Source organism: Erpetoichthys calabaricus, chromosome 2 (assembly GCF_900747795.2).
Source record: "Erpetoichthys calabaricus chromosome 2, fErpCal1.3, whole genome shotgun sequence".
NCBI classification, from domain to species: domain Eukaryota; kingdom Metazoa; phylum Chordata; class Cladistia; order Polypteriformes; family Polypteridae; genus Erpetoichthys; species Erpetoichthys calabaricus.
This window is the reverse complement of record NC_041395.2, coordinates 184580338-184600190: the sequence shown is the minus strand read 5'-3', so window position 1 is coordinate 184600190 and position 19853 is coordinate 184580338. Positions and strand designations below refer to the sequence as shown.

The following is a 19853-nucleotide window of genomic DNA, read 5'->3' as shown; positions in this document are numbered from 1 at the left end:
TTTTTGTGTTAGCTGTGGTGTTCTCAGTGTTTGGGCTGTTATCTTGTTCAGTTGCTGTCAGAATGTGCCAAGAAATTTGGATGGTATGATGTTATGAAGGGCGGTAATTCAGAAGACCAAGGGTAGAGCAGGTTAGTGGTTCTGGTCCACCAGCATATCCAGATTAAGTGGTTGTAAGGCTGTTAAACTCCAGGGTGTGATAACACTTTTCGTAACTTTAAGCTAATATTGTATTGGTACAATAAACCAATCAGTGTTCAAATAAAAGATTTTCACCTCCTTTTCGTCTTTAGAATTTCTCATATCGGAAACAAAGAAATACTTTCTCAAATACTGATAAACCACAATAATGAAAACAAAATGCAAGAATCTATACTAAAAAGGAAAAGCAGAAATAAAATATATATTGCATTTCACAGAATAATATTTCATAATCAACTTTCATATATGAGTTAAAAGCTTAAATAGACATGCTATAGTGATGCACTGAATATTGATTGATCTTCACTGCTGCCTATTGTGTTGGCTTTGCTTCCACATATCCAATGATGTACAAGTTTGGTTAACTGGCATCTGTAAATTGTCCCCAGTGTGAGTGAGTTTAGATGTTCGCATGTCTGTACTTTGTGACTGGTGCCCTGTCTTGAGTTGTTTCCTACCTTCCAACCAGTGTTGTTTGGATGGGTTTTGTTCCCTGTGACCCTAAATTGGACTAAGCAAGTTTATGAATTAATATAGTATATTTCTTACAGCATATATGCACTGTGCAAGAATTAGGACCTGAACAGAACCAGGGCCGCAAGCAAGGCATGATCTAGGACCTAACATCACCCCAGCAGACTGTACAGCTTGTACATCCTTTTTGCACATATCAGTGAAACTGGGCTATCATTACAAGGTGGGACTAAGCTTCATTATTTTGTAGAGAGCCCTAGAATTAGGCAGTCCTGGAGCATGGATGCACAGGAATGACCATCAGCACTCGAAGGACATATGGTAGCAGTTCCTGGGTGCACATAACTGGCAGCTTGATGACCCATTACATTTTCATTTATTCAATTAGGACATGTTTTTGTCCAAAACCACTTACAAAAAAGACAAATATAATTGAGTGAACATCACTCTTTGGAACAAGTACTGCTGGATAAGGCTACAAATTAATCATCACAAGTGGAAAGATTTTAACCAAATAACAAAAAAACTAGTTAATCTTTCCTTTGTTATAATAACTTATCAAAGCTATTACCAATTAGGTAGCCGTCTTTCACCAGTAATGCCATCTTTCTGCATCAACTCTGACACTCTGTTCTCATGCTAGGAAAAGAGGAAGAGAATGATTCACATAACGTCATAGTTATAGTCTCCCCACAACATGAGATGATAAGTATTATAATGCACAATGAACAACCTTACCCACAGTTCTCAAAGGACTATACAGTGTTAAAATAATGTGTTATCTGCCTTAAATGCAGAAAACGTAGGAGCATTTCTCATACTGGCAGGTAATGCATCCCAGAATTTGGGTTGCCTATTGATAAAAGATCTGTCACTTTTAGTAGATATATTTCAATTATAAAGTGTATGATTTAGAGTACAAGCAATATGGAATTCTGTAAGATAAAGAAGATGAATGAACAAAATGGCATTGACTATTACACTGTGAAGCAAAACAACAGCAGAAAACAACTCACTGCATTACACAAACCAAATCACTTTACTAGCCAATTTCATAGTTGTTTTTGTGTCATTTCTGCATGTAGATGCATGGATGAATGTGAGACCCACAGTTCAGCCTTGGATGGGGATGTACCACCGTAGCCAAACATGAAATTTGTCTCTATATTTTTCACCAACATAACAGAAGAAATACCTTTTAATCAGGTTGCTGCCTCAGCAAAGTGGTTGTGGACTTTCAGATTTAGTGAACTACTAAAGTTTCATCTCTCACGTTCTGTGGTCTGTGTCTGGTCAAAAATATCTTCTGGATTTGCTCTACCATTCTTAACAATCTTCTTCCTCAGAAATGCATAATGCAATTTTATTGCAACTTTGACATTTTCTGTACACTGTATGTACACTGTAACTTACAAACTCCAGCATCTTATTAGACTGCTTAATCACTTATGTACCTTGCCTAGTTATGGAGAGTTAGTGTATCTTCTTGCTTAGAGCTTTCAGAACTTAAGTGGGTGAAACTATATTTAACTTAGTTTACCACATATTAGTCCAAATATTAATATCTTGCATTTTTACCTGTATTTATTGCATGGCTCTAGGGTGCCTGCTGTCCCACATTATTTTATGTCAATAACAAATACTGTACAACTAACTTGATTGTTATATTTTTATTTTAATAACATCTCTTTCAATAATACACACGACCTCAAGACACTTTCCAAGTACATAGTTATAGTTCACATACATTTTGTACAAATGTCAAAGTCCACTAGATGATTCTACCTGTCTACTGTAATGCTCTGGCCATAATGTCGCTATAATTCTCTGCCCTTTAAGTGATGTATTCTGTTTGGATCGCAACTCCACCTTATACTGCCCTTGGACCTCTTTATGCATCGGACAGATTAAACAGAGAATAATTCAATATTCTCTAAGCAGAGAACAAAAATGTAATTTAAAAATTGTATACAAGTCATAGAAAAATGATCAACAACAATCAAATGCATAACCCCACACCCCAACACTTACAATGTACAAATGACACAAATGGAAAAAGTCCAATGTCCACAAAGTTCTTTACTTCTTGTAGAAAGTAGTAATCATTTTTAGTCTCGGACTATCCTAAAATGAAAAGGTTTAAGATAGCTCACCCAATCACTTGATCCACCAAACCATCCCATTCATTCCTTGTGTTAAATCCTCAGCACATGAATGGAAATGTCAGGTAATTCTTCAAGGTGGCCACCTTTTAAACAAAAGTGATCCAAAGACCAAGTGAGAAATCTTCTCTCTGGTCCATCATAGTCCATGCCTGTTAATATCCTTTTCTCTCTCTTTCTCTTTTGCACTCCTCATTTAACTGTATTTTGGCATATATCACCATCACCATGACAGAGCACTACACTACATTTATTATACTGTATACAATAAGTGTAAAAGCACAGTGGCCCTAACACTGATCTCTGTATGGCTGCAATTCTGACCTTGCTCAATTGTGAAAAAGATTAATGCATCATAACCAGCTATGTTCTGTGTGCCAATTTAGCACACATTACATGTCATGCTCTAAATTCCGGTTTGCTTACTTTCAGTTTGATGAAGGAATGATCAAAGGGTTTTGAGCCTGACCTGATAAGGGTCACATCATCACCAAATATGTTTAGTTTTTTAGTATAAACTCATAATCACTAATATACTACTTGTGAAGTTCTTAATGCTTTTTTATACCACTAAGATAAAATGTTTTGACTTAATTATGCAGCCATTATTCTGTAGGTGACTTGAAATCTTCACACATCAATAGATTGTATTTCAGATTGAGGTCCACAGAGTATTTACATAGGGCCAGGCTTACAGAATAGGATAGTGTGGTATTACTTTGAACCCAGTTTCTTTCAGTAGCCTTTATAGCCAGGCAGTATGAATGGGGTATTGTGAAGTAGAAAGCAGATTGACAGCTGCCCTTGCTGCTTTCCCTTTAGAAAAACGCTATATAAATGTAATGAATTATTATTATTATTATTATTATTACTTGCCACAAAAAATCAACCTAATAGTATTAATATTGTAATCAATATAGACTGCATCCCCAATATCATAAAAAAATTGCCAATGATCTTACTTGCACTTAGACCATTCATTTCTTTGCTGTTGTAGAATCACAGTGTTTCTAATGTTTTGATTGTTGTTTGGACTCTTTGGTCATAGTGATTTATGGAAGTGCTCCTCCCACTTATGTAATGCCTTATAAATTTCTCCCAGTCTGAATTTCTTTAAACATTGGATGAGGTGATGATTCTTTTCAGGAGTCAACACATTGGGTACTCAACATGAACACACCTTGTTCATTTTAATTGTTCATGAAGGATGGATTCAGCTGACCTATAAGTAATCCCCATATTGTCTGCCATCTCACTCACTGTGACTCATCATTACAGTTCACTCTACGGTGGCAACATTTTCTTTTGTCGTCAGAGTTGAAAGCTAGCAAGACCTTGAATTGAGTTCAAGAGATGTTCTGCCACAGTACATTCTTCATACGCTATTCCCCTTTATATGCTCATTGACTTAGCAGGAATAAATCTCCAAAGGCATATTGTTCTCTAGTGTGAGAAAATCAAGATTGCATCTTACGTAACAGCGTAACACTATAACCCAAAATTTCTAGGTACTTGTAATTCACATATTTTAGCACACTGGAACTAATCTTTGGCCACTTACAAAGTGAAACCCATAAATAGTCGTTTCAGGTTCATATACAGTGCATGTTTTCTAAAAAGGTGAGGAAAATTCATCTAAAACCCCTGAGGGAAGGTTAAAAAAGATAAACAGAACATTTTACCCTCCTTTTACCTCATTGTTTTTCTCTTGAGGTCTAACATAATGGAATTACACCACACAAAACACTCGTAATGTTCATTTTGCTTTCTGGAATTTGGCTTGTACTACCACAGCAACGCTTTATGGTAACACCATAAATCCCCACTATTATTGGCAGAGACCAATTTATTAGGAAAAAGCTAGACAGTTCCTCAAAATTTATCCAAATTATTTGCTTTGGATGAACACCAGGGCTCTAACCAACAGTTTAAATAGTTTAGCCACCATAGACTATATGTATATGTTTATATGATCTTCATAATGTACTATATACTGTATACTGTTAAGTTCTGTTATGTTCTTTTTTTTTTTTTGCTGTTGGTTTTTCCAGTATTGGTTGTGTTAGGCAGCTGCAGTGATGTCTTCAACACTCTGATGCTATCAAGTATATGACCAAGGCAGGTGACAATAAAAGTGGAACATTTTTGCAGGAGCTGAGATTTAATGATAGTGAGTGAAGGTTTTAGAGGTGAACAGCATATCCTACAAAGAATGGTTCAGTTAAGTTTTATTTATCTGTAGGAGGCAGCAGACATCTGCTGTATGATGCACTGAGTTAGGTTGTGAACCTGCCTGTACCTAACAGGCATTCCACAACATGTGCAGCAAAGTCCCAGAGTTACCTTAAAAACTGAATGATATAATGGCTATGAGGCCAGTCCCATTTCCTCTACTTTAGAAGAGGCAAGTGGTAATATTTGTGCAACTAGAAACTGGGTATTCTCATACTTAGTGTTTTTTTTATATTAGTGGAAATTGTGTTAGCAATTTTTTTATTTTCTTGCACAAGGATATGTCACTAAGGAACAGGTAAAGCTGCCATATTTTGAAAACAGATAAGGCTTTATAGTACACTTTATGCCAATAAATAGAAATGACAGAAACAAGAACAGTATGGAGAAACAACCAATAGGTTCAAAATTGATCATATTTAGTAGACAGTATGAATCAGTAAATGGATCAGTATAGTAGTTCTCCTTCCAGTTTAGATGCATGGGCTTCCAGATTGACATTTTGATATTTGAGTATCCTTTTTTGACAAAAAGTGGTATGAGATTATCAGTGCCAATGAATAGTCCAAAGGCTGTATCTCATATACCTGTAGAATGATAATATAGTCTATATGGTTATGATAAACATTGAGAGAGAGTCCCCTCAAACCACGTAATCTGTTTTATCTGCTTCTGTGAATTTATCAGTTGTTTATTTCCCCCTCTCTTTTTTTGGCAGTTTTTCATTCTCCTTTTGGTTATTTTCCTGCTTGAGATGGTGGCAGTCATTCTGTTCTTTTCATATAAGGATGAGGTAAGTGTTTCATTATTTTATTTCTTAAAAAGACTACTTGATTTCAGACATGACAGTTTAGGTTAAAAATACAGATACAAATATGTCATCACTTGAAACGCATGCATTGTTCTTTCAATAGTCAGGCAGGCTGTCTCATTCAGTCTTCTCACAATAAACAATTCAGTGTGTTCTGGGAAATAAATACTTCTGCCAGCTACTGTCCATGCTCCCAGCTTGAAAAGGATCGAAAAAAAAAAAAGCCGCATCTAGTTGGGCTGTGCATATAAGATGAGGACTGGGAGTCTACTGTTTCACTTGAGGGAAATGGTTCAAGGTCACAGCTAAGTGAAATGAGAAAACAGAGAGGAGGTAGAGCAAGACTGAGTGATATGGAAACAGAGAGAATAAAAGGGTGTAATATACAGTACCTAGTGTTTTGCATAAAATGATCATGTAATGTAGATTGTCTTACTTCTATTATATTCTTAATTTATTTGAAGAACATCTTGAGATTAATGCTATCTTTGTCATCTGATTATAAAATGAGGTTTGAGTGCCTGAGGGTATAAATAGTATAACTGCAAAGAGCAGGACATGAACTGATATGTCACATGCCACTGTTTTTAGTTTTAATTTATAATTACTATAAAAAGTGATGAAATTATTTTAATGTCATTTTTTCACCAGAGAAATAATTCATGTATACTCAATGAATACAGAATCAGTTAAACACAAAAAAGGAATATTGGGAATTCTAAATGTAAATGTAACTGTGATGTGCTTACCATGCATAGATAAGTGTACAGAATGCTGCTACTATGAAGGTACATTTTGTGGGCCTGTACGTGTGTGGGAACCACACCCTTTTCTTCAGTAATACAATAAGGCCTACAGTATGTACTGTAATAGTTTCATTTGCTATGAGAGCACTATGAATGCAAGGCACATTGATTTTCTTAGGAAACCATGGAGAGAGGACCACCCACCCCTTTTTTGTATAAAACCAAAACCATCTGAATCGTATAAAAACATACTGTATCCCATCTCCCATCCTGCACTGAAATGCAATTAAATCTCTAAACTTCTTGCTTAAATGTAAGTTTTCTTTTCTGTCTCAAGTTTTAATTTCACTTGATACAGCTAACATTTCTTTTACCTCCTCCAAAAATAATATTTTTCTGCTTACCACTACTCCTGCCAAGATTATTATGGCCTCTGGGTAGAACCATCTTGAACAAGTAAACCTTTAGTGCTGGTCTATGCTTCTTTGTAAGCCTAGCCCACCTAGTGCTCTGTACAGTCAATATATAACATTTGGCTGTCAAAGACAGAATGTTCTGGTCTGATCAATATCTCAACTTAGGAGATAATGCAGTTTCACTGAGACAAACAGAGATCCAGAGGCAAACATAGCATTACACCTCCATGATTTTTTTTTCTAAATTGATGCAAACTCCCTGTCTCATGCCAATGCACTGAAGCAATTATCAAGGCAAATAAATTGTTAGCTTATATTTAAAAACTGTTTGAATTTAAAGCAAAGGGCGTAACACTCAGTCTGTCTAAACGCTAATGAAGCCACGTCTGGAACACTGTGTGCAGCCTCACAACACAGAAAGCCACAGCTGCATTAGAAGCTATGTACAAAAGAGCAACCATCCCAAGTGTCCGTATTATTGTGGTGTTTCCCTCTACTTACCCTTTACCTAGGGGTAAGTGTAGTGTCACAGGTAGCTGTGGGGGGGGCGACCTGGCCGGGACACCCTGGAGGACCGGAGGAGGGCTTACGACCCCCGCTCCAAACCACCGGACCATGTGGGGGCGACCACCCCTAGTGGCTATGGGGACCACAGGTAACAGAGATTTGAAGCTCAACCCTGTAGGGGCTCGTGGTCACTGCCAGGGGGCACCCCAATGCCTACGGAGCCAGAATTGGGAGGAAGGAGACGGAGCTTGTGAGGAGGGGAGTGGAAGTCCAAGAAAGAGAAAGAAAGAAAGAAATAAGAAAGCGTTGTTGGGATAAGGCATTGTAGTACTGTACAGAAGATAAAGGACTGTGCTTTTGGACATTCTGGTGTCTGTCTGTCTGTGTCCGGGGGTATACTTTCCACAGTAGTCATCAGGTTTGTTACCGGGTTGGTCTGCTGTCGCACCTTAAGATTAACACACGCACACATAGATATACACATACACACAGAAACTCAGCAGTACCCTATTAATGACACACACACAGCTGGTTAATCTGTAGCACTCTAAACCACACAAATGCCTTATGAATAATACAGCCTGTCACTCTTCTGACACTTCAAGAGACTTGCTTATTGTCGGCACGAACAACATACGATATTTTAAATATATCTCAGAAGTAAATATTACTTTAGTCTCTAGGAATATATTCAAACATTCAAAGGCTCAGCATCGTTGGCTATAGGCCATTTATTAACCAAGAATCCCTTACTTTACTTACTGTTCCCTACTACTGGGTGGAGCTCTCACTCTCAGCATTAATAAACCTTGCAGCACAGAGCATATGGTAAACCTCCGGCTGCACCAGGTGTTCAAAGAAATCTACCTTATTACGTCAATCACTCTAGATATGAAGACAAAGTATAGAAAGTTAAAAGCAGCATGGTATTTATTATATGAATGATAATACCAGTAGAGGAAAACAAAAGAAAATGTGGATAGTAAAGTCTGGATATACCATATTTTTTGCTCCATAAGACGCACTTTTCTTTCTCAAAAGTGGGTGGAAATGTCTGCGCATTTTATGGAGCAAATATTGCGTCACAGACCATGATGTGTATTACCTGACTTAACTCAGATGATGACGAGCTTCTACATCGGAGAAAGAATGCACATCGCACTTTTGCCGTCGCTGTACTTTGTATATGTACACGGGAAGCTCTGCAGTCTACTTATGACTTTCCGCTGTAGGAAGATAAGTTAATAAATCAAGGTAAATAGGTAAATAACATTCGATCTAGCTCTTATATACAAAGTACAGCGACGGCAGCTTCCACCTGCAGCTATAGACTCTTTAGTATGCAAGTGCAAGTATGCAAGTATGCAGACTCTCCACGCTAGTGTTTAGATCTGGACGGTGCATGTGCCCAAAAAAGAAGTCTAACTGCATTCTCGTACCATTGCCTGCGAACTGAAGTGTCAGCGTGCACTTTTCTTGGCATTACACGTGTATTTTTTGAGCATGCCCATGTTAATCAAACACAGGAAGCTCTGCAGTCTACTTGTTACTTTACGGTGTGGGAAGTAAGTAAATAAATCAAGGTAAATAGGTAAATAACATTGCGATCTGAATCTTATATACAAAGTACAGCAACAGCAGCTTCCATCTGCAGCAATAGAACTCTTCAATACACGAGCGACTCTCCGGTATATAGTCTTTAAAAAAGGTTCCGAAAAAGTATAGATGTCAAGGATGAATGTCACAGGCAGCTTGTGATCTAGCAGTCGAAGTTGTTCATGAAATGCTTCGCTAACGATCAGATGGAAACGGCCAGACGTTGCTGGCGACCTCTTCTGATGTCGCTGTGTTCTCCTCTTCTGCTTCAAATGAGGCATATTTATTATTAAATTCTACTGTGGGGTTTCACAAGATGTAATTGATACATGCACCTGATTGGCTGGCTGTCAATGTGATGAATGAATTTGCTCAAACTCTTTCATCTATTTGAGTATGTCAATTTTTCCAAGCAGTAAAGTTTTTGATGTTGCTTAGTACCTACTAGCATGTCTTCCTTTCCCAGTCTGTAAACCCATTTAGCAACTTGTTGTCCCAGATCCCCATCCTTTCTCAGGTTATAAAGTAATTGATAGCCTGAGGCATTGCCATGTTATTTTAAAAGTGAGGTACAATTCAGGAAGAGGATATGCTTTGATGTGTCTTGTATTTAAGTTCATCTAGTGTTGTCTTGAGCAAAATATAATGAAAATATAGACAGAAATCTGCAGATTTTGCACACCACAACAGTGTCTAAAGGGCATGTCCTACTTTAACAGGCTACAAATGTCTTTAGTCTATAGCAGAGATGACTGTGTGATGGCCCAATATATAGTTTCAAACTTGACCCAAAGACATTAGATGTAATATGGAATACAATATGTCATTTCAAATTGTTATATCCAGCTATATCCTGCTCCACACAAGTAAAAATCTGAACAATGGAAGGACTTCGGAAAATCTCATGCTAGCTAAGACTCTAGATCTGTGGCAACATCTGCAGATTAAAGCAAAGAAAAGACACTTAGGCTGCTATTTGCAGTAATATAAATATAGGATGATTTGGATGCTGTCACTTTATTTGTCAGCACAATGTGACTTTATTATCCTAACTAAGTAGCATCTGTGGCATGTTCTCTTTTTTTTGCTGTACCATTTTTTAGTGTTTTGCTGTTGAAAGGCTACTTTTAAATTTTAAGACTGTAATTATTGAGAGAGACAGTCTTTTATAAAGGTAGCTACCCAAGGTCCGTGCACCAGTGTGTACTAGTGTCATGCTGAATATGAGACAAGGTCTCAGTGCTCATCCGTAACCCCTGGGTGGCATGTGGCCTAATGTTTATTGCTGCTGCCTCACCGATCCTGCATCTTGGGTATAAATTCTACTCCAAGAGATCATCTGAAGTTTACATCTTCTTCCTGTGGGCATTCTGCCCTGGGTTGATTTCTTCCTTGCACCTGATGATGGAGGGAAAATCTCTGGCTGTCTTCACTTTGTACAGACTTTATTTGAGTTTGGGGAAGTTTTTTGTGTTATGGTTAACCCCTGCTATTAGCCAGAAGTTGATAGAAGACTGTTCTAATATGGTTGATACCTTGTTTCTAGAAAGAACGGTTCTCGTGGTTTAGGTTGAAGCATCATAGGTAACTACAGTAGGACTACAGTAGAAGTTTAAGTATGCAGAATGCCCATTATCCAGACCAAGGATTTCTTCCTTTAAGTAAACAGTAGCTATAGATTTCCCAACACAAGTAATGATTATTATATTTTAAAGCACTGGGGATCAAACTGAGCACAAATATTCACATGTACTGTATATTCACATTGTCACAAATACAGTAGAATCTTTGCTTTCATCATGTACATGAATGTACAAGAAATTAAACTTTCTTCTGCACTTGGTAGTAGACAGCTGTTTGGGGAGATGACTTTTTTGACAATTTCTGCAACCACTGATAATTCGCAGGTCTTGTGATCAGTGGCTAAGTTGGAGGTGCTTCCTTTATTATACTGTATCTGCTAACAGATTCTATAATTCGGTTGTAACCCACCAAAGAAACTGTAAATCCCCTGGCAATTACATTCTATTTTATTTTGTTCATGGTATGAAAGTCAATAGAAACCCCCTAGCACAACACTCCCTGACAGTAAACCACCACACATACACTGGGGGGAAATAACTATTTGATCCCCTGCTGAATTTGTAAGTTTGCTCACTTACAAAGAAATGAACAGTCTCTAATTTTTATGGTTGTTTCATTTTAATGGAAAGAGATAGAATATCAACTAAAAATCCAGAGAAAACACATTGCATAAAAGTATAAGTATTTGATCCCCTACAACCCAGCGAGAATTCTGGCCCCCACAGATTGGCTGTGTGCCCATGTGGCACACACTACAATCAATCACAGATACTCCTGATCTCAACTCGTTATGTGTATAAGGCATATATAATTGTAGACCTGCACAAGGCTGGAATGGGCTACAAGACCACCAGCAAGAAGCTTGGTGAGAAGGTGACAACTGTTGGTGCGATTATTTGGAAATGGAAGAAATATAAAATGACCACCAATCGCCCTCAGTCTGGAGCTCCATGCAAGACCTTGCCTCATGGGGTGAGGATGATCATGAGAAAGGTAAGGGATCAGCCCAGAACTACACAGGAGGAGCTTGTTAATTATCTGAAGGCAGTTGGGACCACAGTCACCAAGAACACCATTTATAACACACTACACCGTAATGGATTGAAATCCTGAAGCAACAGCAAGGTCCCCTTGATCAAGAAGGCACATGTACAGGCCTGGGGCCTCATGTATAACGCCGTGCATAGAACTCACACTATAACATGGCATAAGCACAAAAGCGGGAATGTGCGTACGCACAGAAAAATCCAGATGCAGGAATCTGTACGTACGCAAACTTCCACGTTCTTCCGCTACATAAATCCAGATCAGCATGGAAAGTAACGCACGTGCACGCGTCTTCTGTCCCGCCCCAACTCCTCCCAGAATTACGCCTCTTTGAATATGCAAATCAATATAAATAGCCTTCTGTGAAAAGACAATGGGAAAAGCACGGGGGAAAATATAAGAATTTCAGCGAATACCAAGTGGAGGCAAAGGAAAAACGTACTATTTGTTGGTTTAAACAGTGGTATAATCAACAAAAGGAAGTTGATCGAGTGACAGAGTGTCGGAGAAACTCGAAGGCTCAAGTTCACAAAGTCGCACAGTGCCCGAAATAAAAAAGAAATCACATATCAAAGTCGCCATGAAAAGGCAAGTCGTAGCCCACCGTCTGAGTGTCATATGAAAGCTTATTAGGGTACAGACAAAAAGAATTGGCACACAGTGGGAAAAAAGCATGAAATGTCAACTTTAATCTCGAAATTTCCACTGTAATCACGTAGTTTATTTTGCCATTAAAGTAGAACATCATAGACTTCATCTTAAAATCGTTTAATTTACTGGTTTCTCAAATCCCATTGTAACTAAAGTGACACATTAAATGCTTTGTTCTGTATTTGATCTTCTATGTGCTCTGTGTGTGAATCACTACCTGCTTCTTAAACGGGCTTTCTCTTTCTCCGACAGGACACATAATCCATTACATTCGTGATATTACAGCTCTCTGAATAATTAAAATACTGAGATGTATACGTGATATCTTTTTCATGATGATAGGAATGAAAGCATGTTATTAAACATGGGAACACGGTGGCGCAGTGCTTGTTCATGTCTCACGCAAGAGGCTTGCTGGGCCATGCGCGACCTTCAATGAAATAATTTATCACAGCAGTACTGTCTCTTTCAAACGTACTAACCTCCAATTCCTGTCCTTAATTTTCTTTCTCCAAAAACCCAATTGCCACACAATCAAACTCTGTAATAGATGTGAAGCCATCTGTAAGCTTAGAACGCCGATTCTTCAAAACTTTTAAGGAACATTGAAATATCTTCGTAGTACATGTTTAATTATTCTGTCCGTCTATCCTTCCAGTGTTGCATCAGCACCAGCAATAATACAGCGCAAGGCAGGAGCTATCCCTGAACTAGCTAGCGCTGCGGCACCGTGTCCTCACATGTTTAATTATTAACAATACAGATTATTTAAAAGAAGTTAAAGTTTTATCTGTATACTATAAGCAACATATTTTGCTGCATTTCATCTTAAAAATGATATTGTCATCATATGCGCTTTATAAAGTGGTGCAGGTTGTGCAATATTATAACTGTAGTGCAAGTTTACAGTGAGGTAATTGTACTTATAAGTACAAACAGTTCTACAAGGAGCACTTGATAGACTGATAGAGTGCGTTTATAGTTCTTGGGATGAAACTGTTTCTGAAACGTGAGGTCTGTACAGGAAAGGCTTTGACGCGTTGTGGCTGAGGTAGTGTGTGCTTGAAACTGTATACCGATAATTCTCTTTCCGATCAGCTGCTGCTGTGATTCCCCACTCAGATACAGTGATATAAATACTCCGAGTGGTGCAGTGAGAGTAATATGGAAAAAGATGATCCGCTGTGGCAACCCTTAACGGGAGCAGCCGAAAGAAGAAGAAAATGCAGTGAGCGTAACAATGCTAAAGCAGTTATGGTATTTGGAATACTATGGCTATATGCATTACACTAATAAACAATATGCAGTTAATTTCAGTGTATTTATAAAGCCGCGTCAGGAATGTGGGTCTAAGAAAGAAAGGGTGACCACACAGGAACAGTAGCACTGCTTTGACGCTGGGTGCCGCCAGTCTGCAAAACCGAGCGGAGAAATTGCGTACACTAGGGTAGGAGGCACCGTGGAAATGTGCGTGGCTTTACGCCAAGTTTAGGTTTTATACATCATGATTTCAGCGTGGAAACGTTTGTACGCAACATTTCTGTGCGTACACACCGTTTATACATGAGGCCCCTGGTGTTCACTGGCAAACTTAAGATAAAATACTTATTTCCCCAATTGAAACAATTGAAGTTCAACAAGAAGAAACATTTTTCCTTTTTTTTGCCTTTTACTCTACGTGTGTAACAACTCATCTCTATTCTTGTGTGGATTGTTTGCTTGAATTTTCACTGAACTTTTTAAAAATAACTTTTGGACTGAGAAGTTTCTTTCGGCACGCGTTTGACCCATGTTTGATCCTGCCTTAATTTCTTAATTTTTATACAGAGTATAAAATGTGTATGAATTAAATAATTGTGCATAATAACGCCATGTAATGCATACATCTCGTTGTGATAGTCCAATCCTTTTCCTGACACCTATACCTGTAAACATATAGAAATAACCAAATATTTCCAGTCTGGATTGAATTTGGTCAGTGCAAAATATGAAAGCAGAAAGGAATTGATGAATATATGAAGTAGAAGATAACGAAGATAAGAAAATAATTAATTAAGCTACCAGTTATCTTTCTGGTTATTCCAAAAAAATGTTGTACTGTACAGGTTTCAGAGACACACATCTTACAGGTCGAAGCACTAAAAAAAAAAACACTCCTGATGTTACTGAAGGAATGGATGGCAGTTGTTATCTTCTCTGGCAAGAAACTGCTGAAGGTACAGCTCTTTATTGCAAGCATTCTTACATTTAATGAACAAACACACACACACAAATGCTTGTGAATATTAAACCAACTGAATCTCAAAAACTGAACTTGGGTGCAATGGCAAGGATTTGGGACCCCCTGTCAGTTTTTCAAAATAGTATTGCCATTCCAGGGGTTGTTCTGAGCCCTTGTGATATCAGGCACCTTAAACCATACTCTGTAAGGTAGGATAACTGATTTATTAATATTTATTATTTATTATTTTTATACTTGTATGTTCCTCTGTATTTGGACATGGTGATAAGTGATGACCTATATTGGTTAATTTAGCTAGAATAGAAAACAGAGATAATTTTGATGTCTAGAACGTTATTGTTTATAGTATTACAAAATTGCTGAATTAGAGCTCAGTGCTGGCTGCAGCACTAAATGTTCAGTGCACAGCTTGTGTGTGTCAGGAACTGCAATGCTGTACATTGCACAGCAGCAAAATCTAGCATTGCACGCACTGTTCATTCAGCTTTAGCAAGAACAGTCTAAGTTTAAGATCATTATTCTTTAATTCATGTTTTTGCAGCACATTATTATACTATTTATCATATTAGTGTTTATTTATTGCACCAATATGTTTGTTTTGTATTTTTTATGTTGTATTTTTCTTGAATTGCCAGCTCTTCATGTAAAGCCTGAGATAAACAAGGTAGGAAAAAGCAAAATAATAAAACACCACCATTTCTTGCAAAAAAAGTCAAGCTCTTACAGCATTTTGACAAAGTGGTGAAATTACATCATTTTGACATATACTGTATATGCACACTTCTTTCATTATCTAATGTATTTTTTTAAATGTATGGATTTAATTGACCAATCAGCTGCATACATCTCTAATTTAGATCACTTTACATATACCCCTTCACTTACTCACCAGTTTTGAGCATGTTTTTGTATTTGAAATATACTGTTGTATTGATTGTTGCTAGATTATGAAATTATTTTCTGAGATTTTTCAGGTAAGCAAGGCAGAAGTTTCAAGATAAGGTATTTCTAGTCACTAGTCAAGGTGTTGGAAAGAGAGTTGACATGTTGCAGGTTGATCAACATATGCAAGTAAGCATTTCATTGTACTCTGTACATGTGACAATAATGACCCTATCACCCTATAAAACATTCTAATCTCAACATAAATTATTGTTGCATAAATTGTGTAATATGTGTGCTGTCTCCTGAGCTAGTATAAAGAAGTTCTAAGATTGTGTTTGGTGTTCTATAAATACAAATAAACATCACTGTTTGCTTGAATAGCACACTTTTATTCAACATTATTTTAGCTGGCAGGAGGTGTGCCCAATGTATCATCTGGCCTAATGGACTTTTATTGTATTTATTATTTGAGTGACGCTTTTATACTTTTATGTACACTGTAGTTACAATTAGTTACATTTTTATTTTTCAAATTGAAGCACAGGCCAGTGAGGTGACGCAGTGTCACTAGTGGGATCTGAACCCACAACCTCAGGGTTTGAAATACACCACATTGCCTGGGGTCAATCACTATGTATGAATGACAGTAGAATTGTGGTTTACGCTGCACAGGAGCGATTCCTGTAGGGTTTGAGGCAGATACTAATCTGTAGCATTTAGTAAAATGATTTACACTCGAACACCACTACAGGTGTTTTCACATGCAGAGGCGTAGCTAGGGTTTTCAGTGCCCAGGGACAACTGAAGATTTCGCACCCCCTCCTGTTTGCCAAAATGCAATGGGGAAGGGAAATTTGGCACCCCCTGGATGCTGTGCCTGGGGACAGATCCCTCCTTGCCCCACCCTAGCTATGCCACTGTTCACATGCGGGGATATAACACTGTCACTGTACAGTATGGGACCTCATCAGCTGCAATAAAGCATGAGGATCACCACCCACTCGACAAAGAATGGTCTCTGTGGAGTAGATAGCACTTGGTGAATATGTCTGGTATACTTCAGCTGTTCTGTGCACATGCTGAAAATTCAGTTCCACATGAGAAGCAAAGGCTGAAGCTTTCACCAACTGTTAATCCTAGCAGAAGCGTTTCACGTATAAGTGAGTCAGTACTTGTCTCAATTAATTAATCTTTTATCACTTGTTCCCTTAGAGAATCAACAATATTGGACTGCACTAAGTCATTTAAAGCAGCCACTTAGTGAATCATGAACTCTCACTGTAGGATTGCTGTTGTTAAATTAACACTTACACTGTACAGTACATATGGAAAGACAGTTCCAATACATACACTTCTGATGGTTACTTTAACACTATAAAAGTTAATTTAATACCAGCAGTTTTGATAAGCATACATTTGCTGTGTTCTTGATAAAAACTAAAGCCATTTTAGAAGAGTAATCGTTTTCTAGATGAAGCTTCCATTTTAGCGTTTTCTAGCAGATTTTTGTGTTTGTCTTTTTAGCTAACTTAGATGCCGCATTGGAACACTGCAGAATAATGGCACCTTTTATAGAGGTGGTAATAATCTCTACAGCTATCAAGGTGGTTTGAAACAACAGTTTCTACCTGTCACAAGGGTTGCTTTACTCATCTTCATGAAACAATTGTTTTTATAAAGTTTTGGAGAGACATATTGAATGAACATAGTCAGTCATTTTCATTTGCCATAATGCCATGTGACAGGTGAAAATGGGAGGCACACTCTTGTTTTTTATCTCCAAAATTCTTCTTCCTTATTGTATCACTTGATAAGTTAGCTGTTTGCTTTATTTTAAACTGGCAGCCACAGCATGCAGCAACAGACGTTTAACACTAGAATTGCCAGAGTCTACGAAAAAACTCGTAGATCCGGCCCAGTATTTTTCTTCTCTGGCAACACTTAACAGAGTTACTATAAATTCATATACAGCGATGATTAAAAAATTGTGAGCCTGACCCTATAGCATAAACAGCAGCAAGACTGGATAAGTTACATTTTTCATCATATTCTTTTTTGAATACTAATACACTTGTTATAACATTCACAAAGCTTTTCAATGCCACTCAAATGAAGTGTTGTGCAAACCCCTTGCATCAGCTGACTTGACATCTTCTTGAGTTAGCACAGCACAGATCAAAGAGGTATAACCCCGCAAGGTTAGGAAACAGGAAGACACGCATTGTCATGTCTGAGAATAGGATGAGTGTGGCATCTCTTTCAGTCCACAGCTTTGCAGAGCAGCCTTTGAATCATTTGCTGCGTAAGCAGGGGCACTGTCGTTTATCAGAAGAGGAATGGTGAACAGCTGTGAGAAGACACTTCATTTTCTACTTTGTTAAAAACACTTTGAAATAATAAATAAACTTAACCAATGGATTCCTTGGCACCCAAAATCCAGAACATGTTTCCAATTTTGACCAAGTAACATTTGCAGATCATGACACTTCCATTGGTTTGATTGTTGTTTGCACTCTGGGTCATAGTCATATATTGAAGTTTCATTGTTGCTTATGAAATTCTTCTTAAACTGAATGTATTCCAAACTCAAGAATGTGTTGATGCTTCAGTTCAGGAGATAATATTTTGGAAATTAATCATTTATAGTTTAAATTTTTTTCAAGAATAGATTCATAACTAATTCTTGTGGCATCTGCTAACTCATGGACTGTCACTGATGTCCTATTATGCTTTGCTATATTTCTATCATCAATGTTAAAGGCTGACTAGGCCTTAGGTTATATTTGAGAGATGTCTCGCTTTAGTGGAATTCTGCAGATCATCTTTAATCTGCAACATATCCTTAAATTCCTCAGGAATTTTGGACCATATTGGTCCATGTAGGCTAAAACAGTTCCAGGAAGAATTTTTGGCAACTCATAAATGCTGCAAACATTATCCTGCTGAAATTATCCACATGAAAAGGATAGGCTGTGATGTTCAAGAAGTGCTCAGCTAGTATTAAGTTGCCTAAAACCTAAAACTTGTGTGTCAAGGAAACATTCCACGAACTATTACTCTACCACCGTCAGCCAGCGCCATTGATAATAGGCGTTATTCATGCTGTTCATGGCTAATTAAATCCCTTCCATCAACATGCTGCTGAAGAAATTGAGATTTGTCAGACCAAGCAATATCTTCACTCGTCTAGTTTTGATGGTCACATGCCTATTTTAGCCTTGTTGACCTGTTCTTAGCTGAAGCGATTGGAACCTGACATGGTCCTTTGTTGGTGCAGCCCATCTTCTTTAACACTAGAATCCCTGAAGCCTATTTGTAATGCCAGGCCATCTTCATTTTATTTGCACCTTCTCATCACTGCGTTAAATGTGCACCGATAGTGCCTTTGTTTTGTGAATGTGTCAATCGTCTATAGGCAGGCAGCTCACTATCCCATCCCCCACCGAGGCAGCTGAAGTCAGACACAAAATTCCAACCAAATAAAAAATCTCACTTAAAAGCACATTTGTTTTGTTATAATTTATTTGAAAACTAACAGTGTCAGATCGGTAGAAGCGTGAACATGACTGAGAGAATAAAACCGAATAAAAAAAACACTAAGTTTTGCAAGTACCAAAACTTTTCACAGGCTGTTGTAAATGATACACATTTTTTTATTAGTTTTTATTCAGTTTTATTTTTGAATAAAAGCATAGTTGTTTCATTGATTTGTTAGAGACTCAAGTAAATTGTACATTTTTATTATATAATAGTAACAATAAAAACATCCCACCACTCAAAAGAACCAGCAATGTCTCAATTATGAAGAAGCAGTTATTAACTATGCACCAGTGAAGCAGATATTTTTGAGACCGTGTTTCCACTATGAAAGATACAAACACACACACACATACATGCAAACGTCTTTACTTCGTATCGACTGATATTTTGGTTTCAGTTTTCTCACATTGACAGCAACATGTAAATTGAACAATTTCTTGTTCTTCGGTTTTATTCTTGAATACAAGCACATTTGTTATACCTTTTGTAAAAGTGTCTATTTGATATTTGGCCTTTAGTCTTCACACATTAAACACTTCACGTCAACATGTTATCGTTATTACTAAAACATATGAAAAAAAATTCTGTTTTAGTTATGTGTTCAACATTCCTTGCCTTGCAAGAAATATAATCCTACATTTACACAGATTGTTGTAGACACAGAACACATGTATTTTAAATAACGATATATTATTTTCCTTTACAATTCCAGACACCTCACTCCCAGATAAATAAACTTCAGCTGTGAGAATTTTGTGT

The 19853-nt window shown here is 37.5% G+C and overlaps 1 protein-coding gene across 2 annotated transcripts in view; it reads left to right on the top strand.

Moving 5' to 3' along the window:
- tspan4a (tetraspanin 4a) overlaps window positions 1–19853 on the top strand; it is a 486888-nt gene that overhangs the window by 441526 nt on the left and 25509 nt on the right. For both annotated transcript variants that reach the window (XM_028794888.2, XM_028794887.2), the window contains one exon: window positions 5788–5862. In XM_028794888.2, coding sequence (XP_028650721.1) covers window positions 5788–5862 — 75 coding nt within the window. The remainder of the gene's footprint in view (window positions 1–5787; window positions 5863–19853) is intronic.